Here is an 18,592-nt window from a genome sequence, read left to right on the forward strand (position 1 = left end):
TTTCGATTTCTTGTTGTTCTTTTTTCCTCCCATCTCCAATGAAACCTGCTCTCAGCTTTTTCTTTTTCTCTGAGATTTTTTTCAGAATGAGAAAAGAGGAACGACTCTTCATTCATTCATTCATTAATATGAATTTGAAATAAGCTCCCACTGAATCAAATGAGAAGTATTCCTTTGTTGCAAGTGAGGCAGAAACCGTTGGTCGGTTTCAAAATCTTTAAATCCCAAGAGCATGTGACGAATGAAATAAACCCACTGAGAGTTCCCGCTCAGGGCAGAACCATGCCGACAGGAGGAGCACATGATGTATCACTTAGAAGGAAACCGGAGGTGGTGAACTGGCATCTCTGGCCTATAAAACGGTCTCTGTCCTAATTGGAAATCGGCCGCGGCCGACGCCGACGAGGAACTGAAAGGCTGCCACCTTAGTGTGAACAGGGTTAAGGAATGGGAGGCGGAGGACGAGTTGGGAGAGAAGCGGGGTAAAGACGCAGGAAGGACAGGAACCCTCATTTCACAACAGCTGGTGACGTCTGTTGGACAGCATCTTTTAAGGCACCTGTGAACGCTCTTTCTGGAACACTTCTGTCCCCGTGGGCCCCTTCGCTGGAGCGGGCCGTGCAGGAACCCGCACTTCTGAGAGATTTCCGGAGGACCGGCCGCTGCTGAATGGTGTGTCTGTGTATTAGGGGACCACGGCCTGCCTTGTGTTTGAAACCGCGTGACCCTGCCCCCCGGCCCCACCTGATCTGAATGGTTGGGGGCCTCAATGAAAGGCCTCTATAGAGGGGTCACCTGCTGCCCAGGAAGTGGCCGGGATGAGAACAGGGGTGCTCACTGTACGGTGACTTCAGGACCCGCACATCGAGACTCGCTGAGAAGAAACATCTGAAGGAGACAGAGAGGAATGGTCATCTGGACAGAGAGTGGTCCAGAATCTGGCTGGAGACACAAGGGAAAGACCCTGAAGGAAGAAGCTGCGGGGCTCGCAAGCAAGAGGAAGCTCTGAAGCGGAGGTGAGACTCGTATGTAAGGACAGAGAGCAGAGACGAAGATGCTGATGCTTCTCCATGTCGCTAGGATGGCCCCGCTGCTGTCTGACTGTTCTTCCCCGAGCGGGGAGGACGCCTGGCTGCCCGCTCTTTGCATCCCAGGAGCCACCAGCCACAGGCACCTTTGGTATTTGAGGTATTCTGGGTTCAATAAAATACATGATTCAAATTCACTTGACCTACTCATTTTTGTTTCTTTAATGTAGCCGCTAAAGATGGAAAGTTACCTATGTGGCTTGGCTCATAATGTATTTCTTTCAGACGATGTTCTACCTCCTCACGAGGCCATTTCATGCAGGAGATCTTTTTTTCTGTCCTATTGCTTCTTCTCCTTCATTTTTTTTTTTTTTTAACTTTGTGGCCACACCATTTGGCATGTGGGATCTTAGTTCCCCAAGCAGGGATTGAACCTGTGCCGCCTGCCATGGAAGCTCAAATTCTGGACCACCAGGGAAGTCCCTGTCCTATTACTTGAGAATCCTAACACACCCACAACCACTGCAGTCAATTAGAACAATCTTAAAATGTCCAAAACAAATAGCCAACAAACTCACAATCCGCAAAGAAGGACCCTCGAAACAGAAATGACGCATATGTTCACATAGCAAGAGGAACCATTAAAGAAGACAGCCACTTAAGTTTCTAGTTCCCTCACCTCCTCACGACCAAGCACTACACTCAGGCCTGCCTCAGGTATTCTAAGAGTTGGCTGGACCAGTGAAGGCCTCTAACAAGGATCCTCCATACACGTAACACAGAAGCAATTCTAAAGGCTCCTTCTTTGAAACGTTTTGAAATGCATGGAGCAGTCCATTTGTTTTCCGTTGTCTTGCTAATCTGTAACTGCTGATCTTTACCAGAGATGTAACAATCTAGTTCCAATAGATAAATCATGTTGAGGACACAGCATTTCTGTTCAATAAATTGATTAGAATCATTAGTTAGACTCATGGGCTCCAGAGTGAAAGAGACTCACAGACCATCTGTCCAAAACTTGATAATTGACACCATTTCTCCAGCCTCGTCTTCCAAACATCCCTTGGGTTTGTTCACTCTTCTAATCCCAGATCCATGGAAACGGTCTACATCGTATTTGGTCCAAGCAACGCGTAAGAGAGCAGTGGGGCTTTTACCTCCCTATCCTGGGTACTACAATTCCACGTGAAGAGCTAAATGGTCACAGCTCCTCCAATTCAGTTTCTTTTTAAAATTTTATCTATTTTTGGCCGCATTGTGACTTAGTTGGGTCTTAGTTGCCCCAAGGCATGTGGGATCTTAGTTCCCCGACTAGGAATTGAACCAGATCTGCATTGGGAGGTGGATTCTTAACCACTGGACCATCAGGGAAGTCCCTTCACTTCACTTTCTTGAGCTCTGATTTCTTTTTTGACCGTGATCTCTGTCAAAAAGGTCATTTTATTTTTTTCTTAATTAAAAAAATATATATTCAAATATAGTTGATTTACAGTGTTGTGCTAGTTTCAAGTACACAGCAAAGTGATATATATATCTATAGGGTTGCAAAGAACTGGACACAACTGAAGCAACTGACCACGCATGCACGTATACATATATATATATACAACTCCATGGACTATAGCCCGCCAGGCTCCTCTGTCCATGGGATTCTCCAGGCAAGAATACTGGAGTGGATTGCCCAGCCCTCCTCCAGGGGATCTTCCCAACCCAGGAACTGAACTTGTGTCTCCTGTACTACCGAAGGATTCTTTACTGCTAAGCCACTGGGAAAGCTTTTTCAGATCATTTTCCAATATAAGTTATTATCAGACATTGCCCTGTGCTATACACTAGGTCCTTGTCTTGATTTCTTTTATCACTACAACATTACTCATTCCTGCTCTGGGAAAACCATAGGTTTAAAAAGCATTCTAAGTCTAGCAAGCTTTGTGTACTAACATCAAAAATAAGCATCCACAGTGGTTCACAGCCCTGACTGTTCCTGAGAATTTCCTGGAGGCTGAACAAATACTGAAGCTCACATCCACCCAGGAAATCAGGAAATGTATTTTTACAAGCTCCAGGAGACTAGGGCTGAACCACTAATCTCAAGAAGCCATGACCCTAATCCTTATGTTGATTCAAGTTAGTTTTCCTTTGAACTAGGAATCGGAATTTTTATTTCCAATTGAACTAGCAGAACTGGAATTAGTTCACTGTAAACAATTGGAGATTATTTAAGGCATTTGGAACTTGGACCAAGGAAAGGTGAAGATGATTTGGGAACAACCGAACAACTAATTTAGGAAATCACCTTAAAAGAACATCAGGCTTAGGCGACCTGGTACAATTGGCACATTTGCCTGCTAGCTGGGTAATTTGAACACATCATGCAACCACACTGAAGCTTCTTTGTCTATAAAATAAAGGCATTGGTCTAGGAATCTTTGGGCTTTCTAGGTGGCACAGTGGTAAGGAATCCGCCTGCCAAAGCAGCTAATGCAGGGGACGTGAGTTTGATCCTTGGGTAGGGAAGATCCCTTAAAGAAGGAAATGGCAACCCGCTGCCTGGGAAATCCCATGGACAGAGGAGCCTACAGTACATAGGGTGGGTTGCAGAAGAGTCAGACACGATCTAGTGACTGAGCGACAACACAAAATAAGGGTGAGTTACGCCACCCACTCGGTGAGCAGAGCTGCTATAAAGATATTTTCAGTTCAGTGAACTGAAGTTCAGTTCAGTCGCTTGGTCATGTCCGACTCTTTGCGACCCCATGAATCACAGCACGCCAGGCCTCCCTGTCCGTCACCAACTCCCGGAGTCTACCCAAACCCATGTCCATCGAGTCGGTGATGCCATCCAACCATCTCATCCTCTGTCGTCCCCTTTATGAACATTTAAAACTGTGAATGTGTGCTAAGTCACTTCAGTCAAGTCTTAGCATCCCTATGGACTGGAACCCACCAGGATTCTCTGTCCACAGGACTCTCCAGGCAGGAATACTGGAGTGGCTTGCCAAGCCCTTCAACAGGGGATCTTCTTGACCCAGGGATCGAACTCACATGAAGAAAAATCTTTATGAAGGTGTTAATTTTTAAAAACTTATTTTTTAGTGGTTAATTCAGTATTGGCCATACGATGTTTATTCATAACAGCAAAAGCCAAGAGATATACATACCAGGAATCCTATTGAGTGTGACCCAGAAATGTTCGTCAGGACTGTACGTGTCCTTGGACCAGGACAGTAAGTCAAGCGCCAGCGGGTCTTGAAGGACGAAGTTTGCGAACTCCCTTGTGAGGGCCACATAGGCAGTGCCAAAGTAAATAGTCATGTTGTGAGGAGGCGGTGTTTTCAAATTTGTGGTTTTAATCACGTAGGAACCTCTTCGGTTTAATAGCTCGTAGTGGACATATTTAGTCCGCCCAATTGTGTGAGCTGGGGGCAGCACCCCGGGGGTGATGTTTTTCCCTTTAAATCCCTTCAGATGCTGAATGATCTCCCTGTTGGTTTTCAGGGGGAAATCTTGCCCACAGGTGTTGAGGAGGTATTTCCATGGAACTTCTGAGGCCACAAGATCTTTCATGCAGTTCAGGTCAGCCTGGAGCCTGGAAATCCCACCGTAGACCACAAATTCCATCTTGGAAGCCAGAAAAGCATTTGGGAAGCAGCTCAGTAACTGCTTCACCGAGCCTTTAAATGTATCTGTCGCCTTTTCGTCCACATGAACACAGTAGACATTTTGGGGCATGTAAATAGCCCTGAAGAGTCTCTCAAAAGTGTCAAAGTCTTTGTGGATTATAATCACATAAGCCAAGGAGAAGCCAGCCTCTTCGTCAGAGAGTGTTTCTGTTATGTAGTGATTCTGAGCCACGTACTCATGACAGGTGGTTTCACTGAAAGTACTCTTCAATGCATTCTTTTCAGGGGAAAAACTCTTCCCCTTAAAAATCTGGTGACAGACTTCTGATAATAGTGAGGCATTGGACATGGAAGCTTGCAGGAAATTTTTATTCTCCGGTAACTTGTTGTTGCAAACAAACACAAAAATCAGGGCAGTGACCAGAGACACACAAAAAAGACAAAGCTTCCAAAAGCCCATCATTCAAACCCAGGAAATGAGTAGAATGTCTCTTGGGACATGTGGTCAGAGGGCAGACAGACTTAACTTACATTTTCTCCAAAATCCGTAACCACCCTCCAGGTGGACGCAGCTCTGACCGGCGGCTCTGTGATCTTCCAGCTGATCCTGCTTGTCCTTTTTCTGTCTTCCTTTCCTCTTCATTCCCCACGGGGCTGCTTTTCCACCTTTCTCCAACAGGTTTCTGAAGGAACTCTTAGGGATTTGCTTTGCTCTGTCTCCTCCCCCCTCTTATCTTGCAACCTGTTTCTACACCCACACACAGGAAAACAAGTTGCCCCAGGGAGGTTCTGACTCCGGTGGGCCCACCCTTCTCTACAGGAAAATCAGTGAGGGGTGAAGGGCCTGTTCTGTAAGTCACGGCTCTCAGATTTTAACCCCGGCCTCTTCTCTCAGCCAGAAGGTTGGCAACTGTGTCAGCTCCCCAACTTCCTGTTAATCATTGCATTCAACTGACTGAGTTTGTTTGCTTAAACAGCACTGCCAAGTTACAAGCATCGGTCCGGAGCATGTGAACACTGCCTGGAGAGAGATTCTGTCAATAAATATTTAGCACTTAAAAATTAATCACCTCACCTTGTCTTTTTCCACACACACCCCCCTCTCCATATTGGCTGGCTATGCCATAAAGCGTGGCATATGACTGACTGTTGAGCCATTCTTTCCAGCACTTAATTTTCTCTGTTATGAGGTAAGGTCTTTAAAAAGGCACATTAGCAAGCGAACCTCACCACCTGACTTACTACACTAAGATGAATAAAAGCTAATTAAAAAAAAAACAAAAAACCTGGGACTTCCCAGTGGTCCACTGGTTAAGAATCTGTCATGCAATGCAGGGGACGTGGGTTCTATGCCTGGTCTCAAGTGTTGCACCTAAGACCTGATGCAGGCAAATGAATAAATTTTTTTTTTTAAATACATTTACAATTTTTTTAAAAAAAAACATACCCCTAAAAGCCTAGCAGCCCATTATAACCCCCAAATTGCATAGGGCCTAAAGCTGAAGTTAGTGAATATCAAGTTTATTTCATCTAAGCCCAGGTTCCCGGGTGGCTCAATGGTAAAGAATTCATCTACCAATACAGGGGACACAGGAGACATGGTTTGATCCTTTGGGTTGGAAAGATCCCCTGGAGGAGGAAATGGCAACCTGCTTCATATTTTTGCCTGGAGAATCCCATGGACAGAGGAGCCTGGTGGGCTACAGTCCATTGGGTCACAAAAGAGTCAGACACGACTTAGTGACTGAACAACAGAACTGAAGGAGAGTTCTTAGGTTCATCTGTATAAACTCTTCCAAAGGAGTTCCTTTGTAAAACATAAGAATAATTTTACCACCTTCATAAGTCAGTCATGAGAATACAATAAGAAAACGTATCAAGGGTTCGTGGTCCCCCCATCCATGAGTGGGGCTGAGATTGGAGATAGTGGGACCCCAGGCTGGGCAGCGGGAGCTTGTCTCCTGTTGGTGCTTCACGGCAGAGATAAAGGCAGGAGCAGAGAGGAGCTGAACTCTGCTTGAGTGAGCAGATGATGACCACAGTCTTCATCCTGGAGGTCAAGGAGATCTCCCTGACTGCACATGTACAGAAAGGCTCCTCAGGGGTCAAAAATGGAGGCATCTATGTCTAATTATGCTTTCGAAACTAGTCGAATAGTTTGTATAACTTTTTCTCCTCATACATGCAGATGATGATATGAACTCTCCCTTTGTTTATTTTGGCTGTCTCCTCATTCTTGGCACAGTTCCATTTCTCCCGAGGTTTCATGCATGAAATGAAAGTGAAGTCGCTCAGTCCTGTCCGACTCTTTGCGACCCCATGGACTGTAGCATATCAGGCTCCTCCATCCATGGGATTTTCCAGGCAAGGGTACTGAAGTGGGTTACCATTTCCTTCTCCAGAGAATCTTCCTGACCCAGAGATCGAACCTGGGTCTCCCATATTGCAGGCAGACGCTTTACCGTTTGAGCCACCAGGAGAGAAAGCATAAAATCATCTCTAATTATTTTCCTATTCTACCCTGAATTTACAGCTCCCCGAGTGTACTATTATTGTTGTCGTTACTTTAATATTGTTTATTTATTTGGCTGTCAGGTCTTCGTGCGTCATGCAGGATCTTCTGTTGGGGATTGAACTTGTGTCCCCTGCATTGCCAGGCGGATTCTTAACCCCTGGACCACTAGTCCTCGAAGCCCCTACAACTCCCTGAGTTTAAAGTTACAAGGTGAAGGGTGTTTGCAAGTTGGCACTTGGCTGCAGTGGAATCCTAACCCCAAATCCTTAAACTCATAAGGGTTTTGACAATGCTAGACATTTTTAGTGTCGATCTTTTTTTTTTTGCACGACCCCAGTGCCATCGGATGTTTACTCTCCTGGTGGTCACGCAGGAGATGCTGGTTTTCCTGAGGCCCTTTTGCAGGACACCACTCACGATTCTTCCAAATTCTGGGCAGGATGCTCTCGCCACTTGTGCGAGATCGTGGAAGGGATGGTAATAAGTGGCGAAAAAGAATAGCGATCCTTTTCCTCAGTTTGAACATTAGGTCAAAAATTATTTTTTAATTAATTAATTTTTGGCTGTAGTGGGTCTTCACTGCTGTGCACAGGCTTTCTCTAGTTGCAGCAAGCAGGAGCTACATTTCATTGCAATGCGCGGGCTTCTCATCCCCTGACTTCTCTTGTTGCAGAGCACAGGCTCTAGGTGGGTGGGCCTCGGTAGTTGCAGTGCCTGGGCTCAATAATTGTGGCACATGGGCTTAGTCGCCTGGGCATGTGGAATCTTCCCAGACTGGGAACTGAACCTGTGTCCCCCTCATGGGCAGGCAGACTCTCAACCACTGGACCACCAGGCAAGTCCCAGGTCAAAACTGATAACCCCAAATTCTAAGTTGGAGGCACCGAATGAGTAGGTTCGAATTCTGGAGAAGTCGTCTGCCAGTGCAGACTTGTGGCTCGGCCACTCAGTAAACGGTTGGATGTATGATGAAGTCCTAGAGTTCAACCCATACTTGCTTATTTCTACATAATGTTCACTCTTATGAATTCTCACTCCAGGACATAAACTCATTTTCATCCTCCTAAGGAAACTGCACTGAGGGTTTAATCTCCACAGATGACTGTAGAGAGGGAGCAGAAGAGAAGGGCTCCGTTTGTACAGCTGCGGTTACTCCACACACCAGTACCCAAAGCACTTTTCACATATCCATGCCATTTGGACAGCATCTCTGTGCCCAAGTGAGAAACAAGGGAAACCAAATGGAAACTTTGTCTGAGTCCACAGAGGTCACAGAGAAAGAGCAGCTTGGGTTAAACTGGTTTTACGTGCACATCACATTTTGTCTTTTTTTCCAGCTCTTTCTCTGGCCAGACTCTCTTCTCTGTCCTTCTTCTTACTCTTTTCTCTCCCTCCTCTCTGTCTATATGTTTACTATGCTAAACGCTATACTCTGCTTTACCTTCATCTCTGTGGGTTTTGGGGTTTTTTTTTATCAGCCACAGGAAATAGTCTGAAGCACCAGGACTTAAAATAGCCCCATGTGTGATTGAGAAAGAGTGGTGAGAAACAGTCTGGATTGTATGAAGGAAGGTCTCCAGTTGGGTCAAAGCCACTCTTGACAGCCCGGCGCGTCTGAGAAAGTCATTGCATCTCACACCTCCCTGCTTCCTCCAGACTAAACTTGGGAAAACAACCCCTGCTCTTACTCGGGGATCTCCAAGGCTGGCTTCCTCCCAAGCAGATCACCCATGCCTCTGAGTCTGGGTTTTTTCCGACATCAACGTCCAGGTGCAGCTGGAAGATTCCAGAAGTGACATACAGGAAGCATCCAGCTGGAGAGTCGCCGGAGATGTCGGAGAGAATTCCAGACCCCCAGGGAAAGCCATCGGGAAGAAAAGTGTGAGGGGAGGAGGTGGGGAAGGTTGCAGTTTTTTGACATAAAATCCATGGAAATAGGATAGCAGGAAAATGTAAGAAAAAGCTGGTTCATTTTTCTTTTTTTTTTGGCCATGCCAGGCAGCATGCAGGATCTTCCCTGACCAGGGATGGAACCCACATCCCCTGCAATGGAAGCTCAGGGTCTTAACCACTGGGCCACCAGGGAAGCCCAAAGCCGGTTCTTGTCAAAACAGTCCATTGAATATCATTGGTATAATGCAAAACTGAGGCAAAGAGCTGGCAGATGAAGAGCAGTTCAGGGTTGCGTGCTAAGTCGCTCAGTCGTGTCCAACTCTTTGCAGCCCTATGAGCCCACTGTAGCCCACCAGGCTCCTCTGTCCATGGGATTTCCCAGCAAGAATACTGGAGTGGGTTGCCATTTCCTTCTCCAGGGGATCATCCCTACCCAGGGACTGAACCCATGTCTCTTACATCTCCTGCATTGGCAGGGGGGCTCTTTACCACTAGTACCACCTGAGAAGTATCTTGTAATAACCCACAGTGGAAAAGAATCTGAAAAACAATATATATAAGTGAATCACTTTGCCATATACCAGAAACTAAAAGAACATGTACATCAACTATACTTCAATTTTAAAAAAAGAGGTGATGTTTCCAGAAAACCTCTTCCGCCAGTAATTTTCTAGGAAACTGACCCCTTTCTATCTCTCTCCATTCCCAGGAGGATAAAGTTGCCTGGGAGCATCCTAGTGCGAATCCTCTCCTTCTCTTATGATGGAGGCTGTTATTGGAGTTTATGCTGGTATTTAAACGCAGAATAACAACAGCTGGAATGTGGAAGCATAATGTTCTCTTCGCCTCGAGTCCTAGTCCCAAAGGCCTGTCCTTCAGAGTCGCAAAGACTGAGACTTAAAATAAGCTGGAGCCTTGGAATCTCAAGTTACTGTTATCCAACACTGGATTACCCTCCCCTACAGAGTCCTGGAAGCTTTGAATCTAACGCTTCCGACCTCGGAAATGTTGTAAGATGTCACCGTGGGGGAGATAACTGTCCTTGATATAACTGCATCTCCCACTAGGACACTCACAATAGGGCCCCTGCCAATGCAGGAGACTCGGGTTCCATCCCTGGGTCAGGAAGATTCCCTGAAGAAGGAAATGGCAACCCGCTCCAGGATTCTTGCCCGGGAAATCCCTTGGACAGAGAAGCCTGGCGGGCTACAGTCCATGGGGTTGCAAAGAGTCAGACGCGACTGAGCAACTAAACCACAACTTCCTGAGACTACTGTCCAATTTACCCATGCAGAAGTTTGCTTTTCCCAGAGAAAGAACTTTTGAATTTTCTTCACAGATTCTTTTTTTTTTAATATTTATTTTAAATTTTATTTCATTGATTTGGTTTCATCAGGTCCTAGCTGAGACATGTGGGATCTAGTTCCCTGATCAGGGTGGGCACCCAGACCCCTGAGACTCCAGGGACCATGGAGTCTTAGCCACTAGAGCACCAGGGAGTCTTCTTTCCAGATTCTCTGTGCTTAAAGTTCACCCTCAAATTTAGTCCCAGGTGGGAAAGCCTATATATAGCCCCAGATCTGGAGTGACCTTTAACAGAGCTGGATCTGAGTTCATTCCAGAGGCAGAAACACCTGACAAAGCTGTATGTGAAAGGTGTGACTTAGTTTTGACACTTCCCAGCATTAATTGCAATAGCATTTCCCATAGTGAAAAAATTGGAAACACACACTCAACAACTGAGGGATTGTTAAGCAGATTCTAGTACATCCATACTATGAAAAAGAATGCAATTACCCAATATATATGCACAGCAATTATTTCTCAATTTGTACAATGTATAACTTTTGCTTTTTAAAATTTTCTTAGTTTCTACATACCAACTTTTATTTCCCAGATTTTCTACAATGCTATTGTATTTTATAATAAGAAAAAATGGTTTTTTAAATTATTAGTTTATTTATTTGGCTGCATTGGGTCTTAGTTGCAGCCTACCGGCTCAGTAGTTGCGGGGCGTGGACTTAGTCACCCCTTGGCATGTGGGATCTTAGTTCCCCAATCAGGAATCGAACCTGCATCCCCTGCTTTGGAAAGAAGATTCCCAACCACTGGATCACCAAGGAAATCCCAAGAAGATAATTATTTTAATATGCTGCTCATCAATAACTAGTATAGGGTTTTCAGATTCTACACAAAGGGTGAGTTCTTGACTCTTGCAAGCCTGGAGCACAGAGCTGACAGAGGATGGCAGGTTTCTGCTCACCAAAGTGAGGCCACCATGTGGCCAGGCCTAAGTGTCGTCTACTGCTCACATGTCTGACAGTCTGGAATTCTGGACAGGTCTGGTCAGTTAAAAAAAATTTAATTTGGAAACGTTGAGTTATTTCACATTGTTCTTGTAGAAATTTTGTTGACATTTTTCAGATCTCAAACTTTTCCAACTTGAATGATTCAAATTCACATAAAATGAAACCATAATGAATAACCCACATCGCAAATAACTGGAAGAATCCGCCTGCAATGCAGGAGACCCCGGTTCAATTCCTGGGTTGGGAAGGTCTGCTGGAGAAGGGATAGGCTACCCACTCCAGTATTCTTGGGCTTCTCTTGTGGCTCAGCTGGTAAAGAATCTGCCTGCGATGTGGGAGACCTGGGTTTGATCCCTGGGTTGGGAAGATTCCCTGGAGAAGGGAAAGGCTACCCACTCCAGTATTCCGACCTGGAGAACTCCAAGGACTGTTCAGCCCACGGAGTCGCTAAGAATCGGACACGACTGAGAGATTTTCACAAACAACATACTATAATTGATTAAAAAAACCAGTTTCACTTGTCATATCAAAGACTTATGACCATGTCAAAATTTGATAGGCACCTTCTCTAAGCAAACAGTATATTTATTGATATGTAAGATGATTAACTTATGTTATATGAACTCCATTGAAGCAGACACACGAAAATCTATAGGGTGTCCACAAAGCTGGAAACATAGGTGAATATGCATGCGTGCATAGTCACTTCAGTCGTGTCCAACTCTTTGTGACTCTATGGACTGTAGCCCACCAGGCTCCTCTGTCCATGGGATTTTCCAGGCAAGAATACTGGAGTGGATTCCCATACCCTCCTCCAGGGGATCTTCCCGACCCAGGGTTGAACCTGCATCTCCTGCATTGCAGGTGAGAATGCTTTACCGCTGAGCTACCAGGGAATATGTATACAATTAAGGACAGTTTCAAAGTGTAAAATACTTGCACACACACACACACACACACAGGCACAATGCTTCCAGACTTCATGTAGAATGGAATCAAGTCCCACATACCTGGAATCCTGCTCAGTGTCACCCAGAAATGCTCATCAGGAGAGTAGGTGTCCCTCGACCACTCAAGTAAGTCAACAGCTCTGTGGTCTTGGAGAACAAAATTAGCAAATTCTCTTGTAAGTGCTACGTAGGCAGAACCGAAGTAAATGGTGAGATTGTGGGGAGGAGGCATTTTTCTTATCCAAGTCCACAGCATAAAGGAAAACAAACTGTATCTCTGCTCCAAGTGCCTGTATTTGGTCCTTCTGATAATGTGAGGAGGAGGCAGCACCCCGGGGGTGATGTTTTTCCCTTTAAATCCTTTGAGATGCTGGATGATCTCCCGGTTGGTTTTCAGGGGGAAATCTTGCCCGCAGGTGTTGATGGTGTATTTCCACGGGACCTCCGAGTCTATGAGGTCTTGCAGGCAGTTCAGGTCAGCCTGGAGCCTGGAAATTCCTGCGTAGACCACAGACTCCATCTTGGAAGCCAGGAAAGCATTTGGGAAGCAGCTCAGTAACTGCTCCACTGCATCTTTAAATTCAGCTGTCGCTTTCTCATCCACGTGAACACAGTAGACGTTCTGAGGCATGTAGACAGCCCTGAAGAGCCTGGCAAAGGTGTCGAAGTTGTGATGGATGACCATGATATATGCCAAAGGGAACTCAGCTTCTTCTTTGGACAGAGGTTTCATTATGTAGTGATTCCGGGTCAGGTACTGTTGGCAAGTTATGTCTTTCAGTGGCGTCATCGGTATATTTCCACCCAAGATTTTCTTTCCTGCTACAACCATGTCACAGACCTCTGCAAACACCAAAGAGTTTGCAACTTTCCCCACTAGCAGGTGTTTTGGCAGGTCGAAATTGTTGATATACAAGAACAAAAGAGTTATAGAAATGGCCATGAGCCCTACAACAAACTCGAACATCTTCAGCTTCATGTTTCCTCTCACCTCTCCTGCGTTTGTCACTCTGTATCATTACAAAGTCAGTTGCAGCTTCATCCTCTGACTGTTGCTGAATCAACTCCTGCTTCTTATTTTGAGCAAGAAGAGAAATACTGCCTCTCACTTAAGGGTCAAGGGCTCAACCACAAGCTTGAAGTTCTTCTCTTACAATGAAGGAAGTGGGTGGATCTGAGAACATGAGCCACTGGGGCCAATGGAGCAAGAGCTGTGTGGTGTTGTGTACCTTGGTCCAGGTCAACCTCAAGTTAAGACCCTGGCAAATCTGTCACTGCTGCCAACTCAGGGTGTTCTCCCGGGAAGGTGGGGAGGAGGAGGTTGAATGTGGGTCCTTCTTACAGCCCTTTTACCCCCTGCCAGAGAGGGACCTCATCACCGTCACTGATGTCATCTTTAAGCACAGGGGACAGCTTATTTCTTCAATTTGGGGCCTGTCTCACTTGTCATGAGACAGGTCACCGCTGGCACTGACTGATATTAATCTTGATGGCACCCAGAATTTCTCAACAGCAGTGTATCCCTCTACCTAAAGATAAAAATCAAGAACTCGTTGAAATGCAGGATTGAATGGAATCATGCAGATTATTCACACCAGCTCACTCAAGTCACAAATGCAGCACCTTGAAAATGAACTGTCATTGACGTTTCATCACACTTTTTTTTTTTTGGCTGCTCTGAGTGGCATGGGGAATCTTAGTTCCCTGGCCAAGGATCGAACCCGGGCCCCCTACGGTGGAAGCGTGTAGTCTTAACCACTGGGCTGCTAGGGAAGTCCCTCTACCACACTCTGGGCTCCAGTTTCTCACTGATGGTCTGGGAGGTGAGCCACAGTGAGACTGAGACTGAAGCCCACTTGCCTGAGAGTCAATAATGAGTTCATGGAGGCATCAGGTTTTGACTCTAGCAGGGTGGAGAACATTCTACCTGGAACAGTCTCTTCCCACACGTTTACTTGATGAGTTCCGTCTGTCCAGCAGGCCCCTGTGTGCCACCCCTTCCCTGTCTGCCATGTTCAGGTTAGGAGCCCTTCCCCCTGTTCCACTAGGACCTGGAGCCCTGCTCTCTGCTTGTCTGTTTGCCCCACCGCTAGTCCTTGGAAGGTGATTTCTGTCTACTGATCACTGTGTTTTTGGCACCTAGTTGACAGTAGGCATGCATCATAAAATTAAGTCTGGTCGCTCTTCTTCCCTCTACACCAGAGGTGGGCATCGTGGGACGGGGCGGGCAATCCATCTGTCTTTTTTTTTTTTTTGGCCGCATAGCATGTGGGATCTTAGTTCCCTGACCAGGGATCGAACCTGTGCCACCCGCATTGAAAGGGCAGAAGGGCAGAGTCTTTATTTTTGAAAGCACAGAGTCTTAACCACTGGACTGCCAAGAAGTCCCTGCCATATGTTTTTGTACAATTTGTGTGCATTTTTAAAATATCCTTTACTGCTATATCTTGATTTACTAATTTTAGACATTGCATGTTGACTTTCTTCCATGGTAGATGAGAACTTAGTTCTTCCACACTGTGCGTGCATGCTAAGTCGCTTTAGTCATGTTCAACTCTTTGCGACCTTATGGACTGTAGCCCGCCAGGCTCCTCTGTCCAAGGGATTCTCCAGGCAAGAATACTGGAATGGGTTGTCATGACCTTCTCCACTGTGTACATTTTTGAACGGCTGAAAGAAAATTCAAAGAAAGAAAAAATATTTCATGGCACACGAAATTCAGATTTCAGTGTCCATGAATACAAGGCCATCAGAACACAGACATTTGTATACAGATTGTAAATGCAGAAAATCCGCTAAAATGCTAGCTGTTGTTCTTATCTGCACCCGGTCACTTGGAGAGTCTCACGTGAAATGCCAGTGAACTGGAAATTCAGAGAACGACATTTTGCCTGACTCCAGTGTGACCCGAACTTTGGCAGAATGTGGTGCTGCCACTCAGCGGCCATGTGGCGCATAGCTTGGCCCGGTGGACTATCTCTTGCCTGACTGGAAGGGAGAATTCTGCCATTACAGCGTTTTATTCCCCACCAGACTGGGGGCAACTCAGAAGAAAGAAGTCGTCTTTGAAGACATTAGGAGAAGCACTCAACATGGCATTTGAGCATCGCTGAAGAAACCTGCCAGATCTCAAAATCCCAGCCCCACCAGCCAGCCACGGTCTCCACAAGGACATTTATGAATGTCTCACGAGGAAGCCGATTGTTTCACTGAGTTATTCAAGAAAAATAACATAGCAATAACTTCCATACATCTCATTAAGTCACCGGGGGACTTCCCTGGTGGTCCAGTGGTTAGCACTCAGTGCTTCCATGGCAGGGGACTCGGGTTCGATCCCTACTCAGGGAACTAATATCCTACATGCTGGGTCTGGGGCCGAAAAACAAAAAAAAAGTCATTGGAAACCAGGACATCTAACAGAGGTTCTGAAAAAAATGGGACAAGAGACAAATTAGATCAGGTGGAAGAAAAGCAAGCAAAGTCTGGAGTCTGGGGTACTTTTGGGAATTTTTTGGAACGTTCTGGCAGCAACAGCTAAGGAGCCTGGAGAACATATGAAGGCAGTATGATGCATCACTTCTATTATTCGTTGCAGAATTAGATATGTCTTAAGAATAAAAATTTTCCTAATGTCCTAGGCACACACATCAAAATCAAGTCCTTTTATTTTAGTCCTTTTCATGTAATTTAGAGTTTTCCTTGGTGGTTCAGATGGTAAAGAATCCACCTGCAATGCAGGAGACCCAAGTTCAGTCCCTGGGTCAGGAAGATCTCCTGAAGAAGGAGTGAGAGTCCCAGCCCAGCTGGTGAGGGCCTCAAGAATCATGTGGCTGTCAGGGTTAGAAATGCACCCAAAGAAGTTCGGTTGTGTTAGATGACTTGTCTGAGGCCACCCTACTGATGGCAGCCTGAGTTGGAATTCAAGCCTCATCCAACTGGCCCCAGAGCTGGACTTCTTTGCTGGCATGGAGCCTCCATCCCGTCTCCATACTCAGCTCATCTGTTTCAGAACAGAATCAAGAAGGCAGAGCAGTGGACTTTCCTGGTGGTCCAGTGGATAAGAATCTGCTTGCCAATGCAGGGGACACCGGTTCGATCCCTGGTCCAGGAAGGTTCCACAGGCCATGGAACAACTAATCTCGGGCACTCTGCCACAGCTAGAGAGCCCGTGCTCTGGAGCCCATGTTCCACAGCAAGAGAAGCCACTGCAGTGAGAAGCCCAAGCACCACACAACTAGAAAGCAGCTTCTGCTCCCTGCATCTAGAGAGACCCCAAGCACAGCTGAAAGTAACTTAATAAATGAAGAAAATTATCATTTTTAAAAAAGAAGGCAGAGCATCATTTTGTTAGACTTCAGCTGGGAACAAACAAGTCAGGCTTTTTTTTTTTTTTTGCATCTCTGCACATGTGGGCCAAAACCAACGACCGTAAGTACTGATTTGGGGATAGCAAATTTTAGAAAGTAGACAAATATGCAAATTTAGAGTTGGTGAATAATGACGGGTACACTCAGAGGTGTAGGGAGTGCAGCCTGGCTTTCAGACAGTTCCAGCACGGCTGTTGGGGCATTGAGTCCTGCAGCCACATCACCAGCACGAACCCCAAGTCCCTAAGGCGCCAGTCGGCTTAAGTTTAACACTCTGTTAGGGGAGCTTAAACATTGACAGCTTTAACTTCCCGCTAAGTGGAAAACTGACCCCAGGTCCTCTGTGTCCATAAAGAGAATAAGGGCAAGTGTTCTTTCATTAATTGTGGCATCCGTTGATCCTCTGATTTGATAACATTCTAGTGTATTTGGGACAAAGTGTGCACGTGCCCACATGATTCTGTTACTGGGTTGCTTTCCTGGTAAGAAGAGCAGAGTTCTGGTTCTTGCACTTACTGTGTTAACTTGAGCAAGACTGGGAGTCAGAGGAGCCTCGCTGAGAGAGAGTGAGACAAACAGACACACATTCAAGCACACACACACTTTATAGGTTTGCACGTGTGTGTGTGCTCAGTCGTATCCGACTCTTTGCCACCCCGTGGACTGTAGCCCACCAGGCTCCTCTGTCCATGGGATTTCCCAGGCAAGAAACCAGAGCAGGTTTCCATTTGCTCCTCCAGGGGATCTTCCTGACCCAGGGATCAAATCCGTGTCTCCTGCCTCTCCTGCATCGCAGGCGGACTCTTTACCGCTGAGCCACCTAGGAATTACTTCTGGGCAAACGCCTTGCTTCACCTTCCCTTCCTGGGATAACCCGCTCCCTAGGCATTAGTGGTACAATCTCAGAATTTTCCAGAACCCCACATGTCTTCAGTAAAATTCTAACACCGAGACTGGCTATGCAGTAAAACAAACAAACAAACAAACAAAAAAAACCCATCATTCATCAACAGGGAGATGAGCTGGTCTGGGGTAGCCCTGGAGCTACTATCACGGCCTTAGTCTTAGTCTAGAATGCAATCCAGATGAGCAACTATAACTAGCTAACTAAACAGATTTTCTGTCCGTCTGGATCGGTCATTCAGACAGACGTTCTCATGAATCCAGGAGCATTAGGACCCTGGTCCCCTACCTTTGTGTGGATAGATGGGACCTCCGACCGCTGGTTTCCAAGAGCTCTGAGAGTGGCGGGCAGGGGTACTCCCCTGAAGTATGCACACGCCTCCCTCTGCCCCCAGCATCCATTCTCCACAGCCTACGACGGTCTCCTTACATTGCAAAAGAAGTTACTGGGCAGAATGCTTGGACAAGTTTGATCCTGCCCCAGTTTTAACCTTGCTTTGAGAAAAATGTGGTCATTTACATTTCTCCCTCTTAAAATTCCTGAGAAGCTGTCTTCCACCCTGGAGTCTGGGCCCCCCTATCCCCCCGTAAATCCTGGCTCACCCCCTCTCCTCGGATCAAAATCAGTAACTTGGGAAAGAATTGTCCCCAAGGGCGCATAAAGGCTCATTAGACCTATTCTCAGCTGTTTTTAATTCTGGTAGAATTTATTTTCCATACATGTCAGGAGCCCTGCTGACATCTGTGATGACACAGGGGTCTGAGCCCGACTCTGGACTTGAGGATTCTGCTGCGCTTCCCTCCACCCCGGGTGACTCCACTGAGCCTCCCAGGGGCTGGAAAGCTTGGGAGCGGCCAAGCTGACCATCGCGGGGAAAAACAGGGTCATCAGAGGGCAGCAGCCATTCCGGCAAAGAGGGCAAGAAGGTGGCATCAAGAATTATAGTTTCCCTCACAGGCCAGTGGGTGCCTGGCAGGAAAGGGGCGAACGCATCACAGCTACC

At 46.3% G+C, this 18,592-nt stretch overlaps 1 protein-coding gene and 1 pseudogene across 2 annotated transcripts in view; both read right to left on the minus strand.

Moving 5' to 3' along the window:
• LOC145519050 (N-acetyllactosaminide beta-1,6-N-acetylglucosaminyl-transferase pseudogene) overlaps positions 1–13,297 on the minus strand; it is a 52,146-nt pseudogene extending 38,849 nt beyond the window's left edge. The window contains exon 1 of the transcript XR_014063495.1: positions 12,379–13,297. The product of XR_014063495.1 is annotated as an N-acetyllactosaminide beta-1,6-N-acetylglucosaminyl-transferase pseudogene (transcript). The remainder of the gene's footprint in view (positions 1–12,378) is intronic.
• LOC145518838 (N-acetyllactosaminide beta-1,6-N-acetylglucosaminyl-transferase-like) lies at positions 1,389–5,114 on the minus strand. The gene is made up of 2 exons (XM_081523856.1): positions 4,190–5,114; positions 1,389–2,451 (listed from the first exon to the last, which is right to left on the minus strand). The coding sequence occupies exons 1-2, from the start codon at positions 5,112–5,114 to the stop codon at positions 2,393–2,395; spliced, it is 984 nt and encodes a 327-aa protein (XP_081379982.1). The 3' UTR covers positions 1,389–2,392.
• Positions 13,298–18,592: the final 5,295 nt, after the last annotated feature.

This window comes from Giraffa tippelskirchi, chromosome 8 (assembly GCF_054371585.1).
Source record: "Giraffa tippelskirchi isolate mGirTip1 chromosome 8, T2T-mGirTip1v1.2.pri, whole genome shotgun sequence".
In the NCBI taxonomy this organism is placed as follows: domain Eukaryota; kingdom Metazoa; phylum Chordata; class Mammalia; order Artiodactyla; family Giraffidae; genus Giraffa; species Giraffa tippelskirchi.

Bases quoted from the DNA above. Each gene is read 5' to 3' on its own strand.
- LOC145518838 (XM_081523856.1), bottom strand. From the start codon at position 5,114: ATGATGGGCTTTTGGAAGCTTTGTCTTTTTTGTGTGTCTCTGGTCACT. The intron at 2,452-4,189 runs GTATGTATATCT...CCTTTTTGACAG, and splicing joins CACACTCAATAGGATTCCTG to AGATCACGGTCAAAAAAGAA.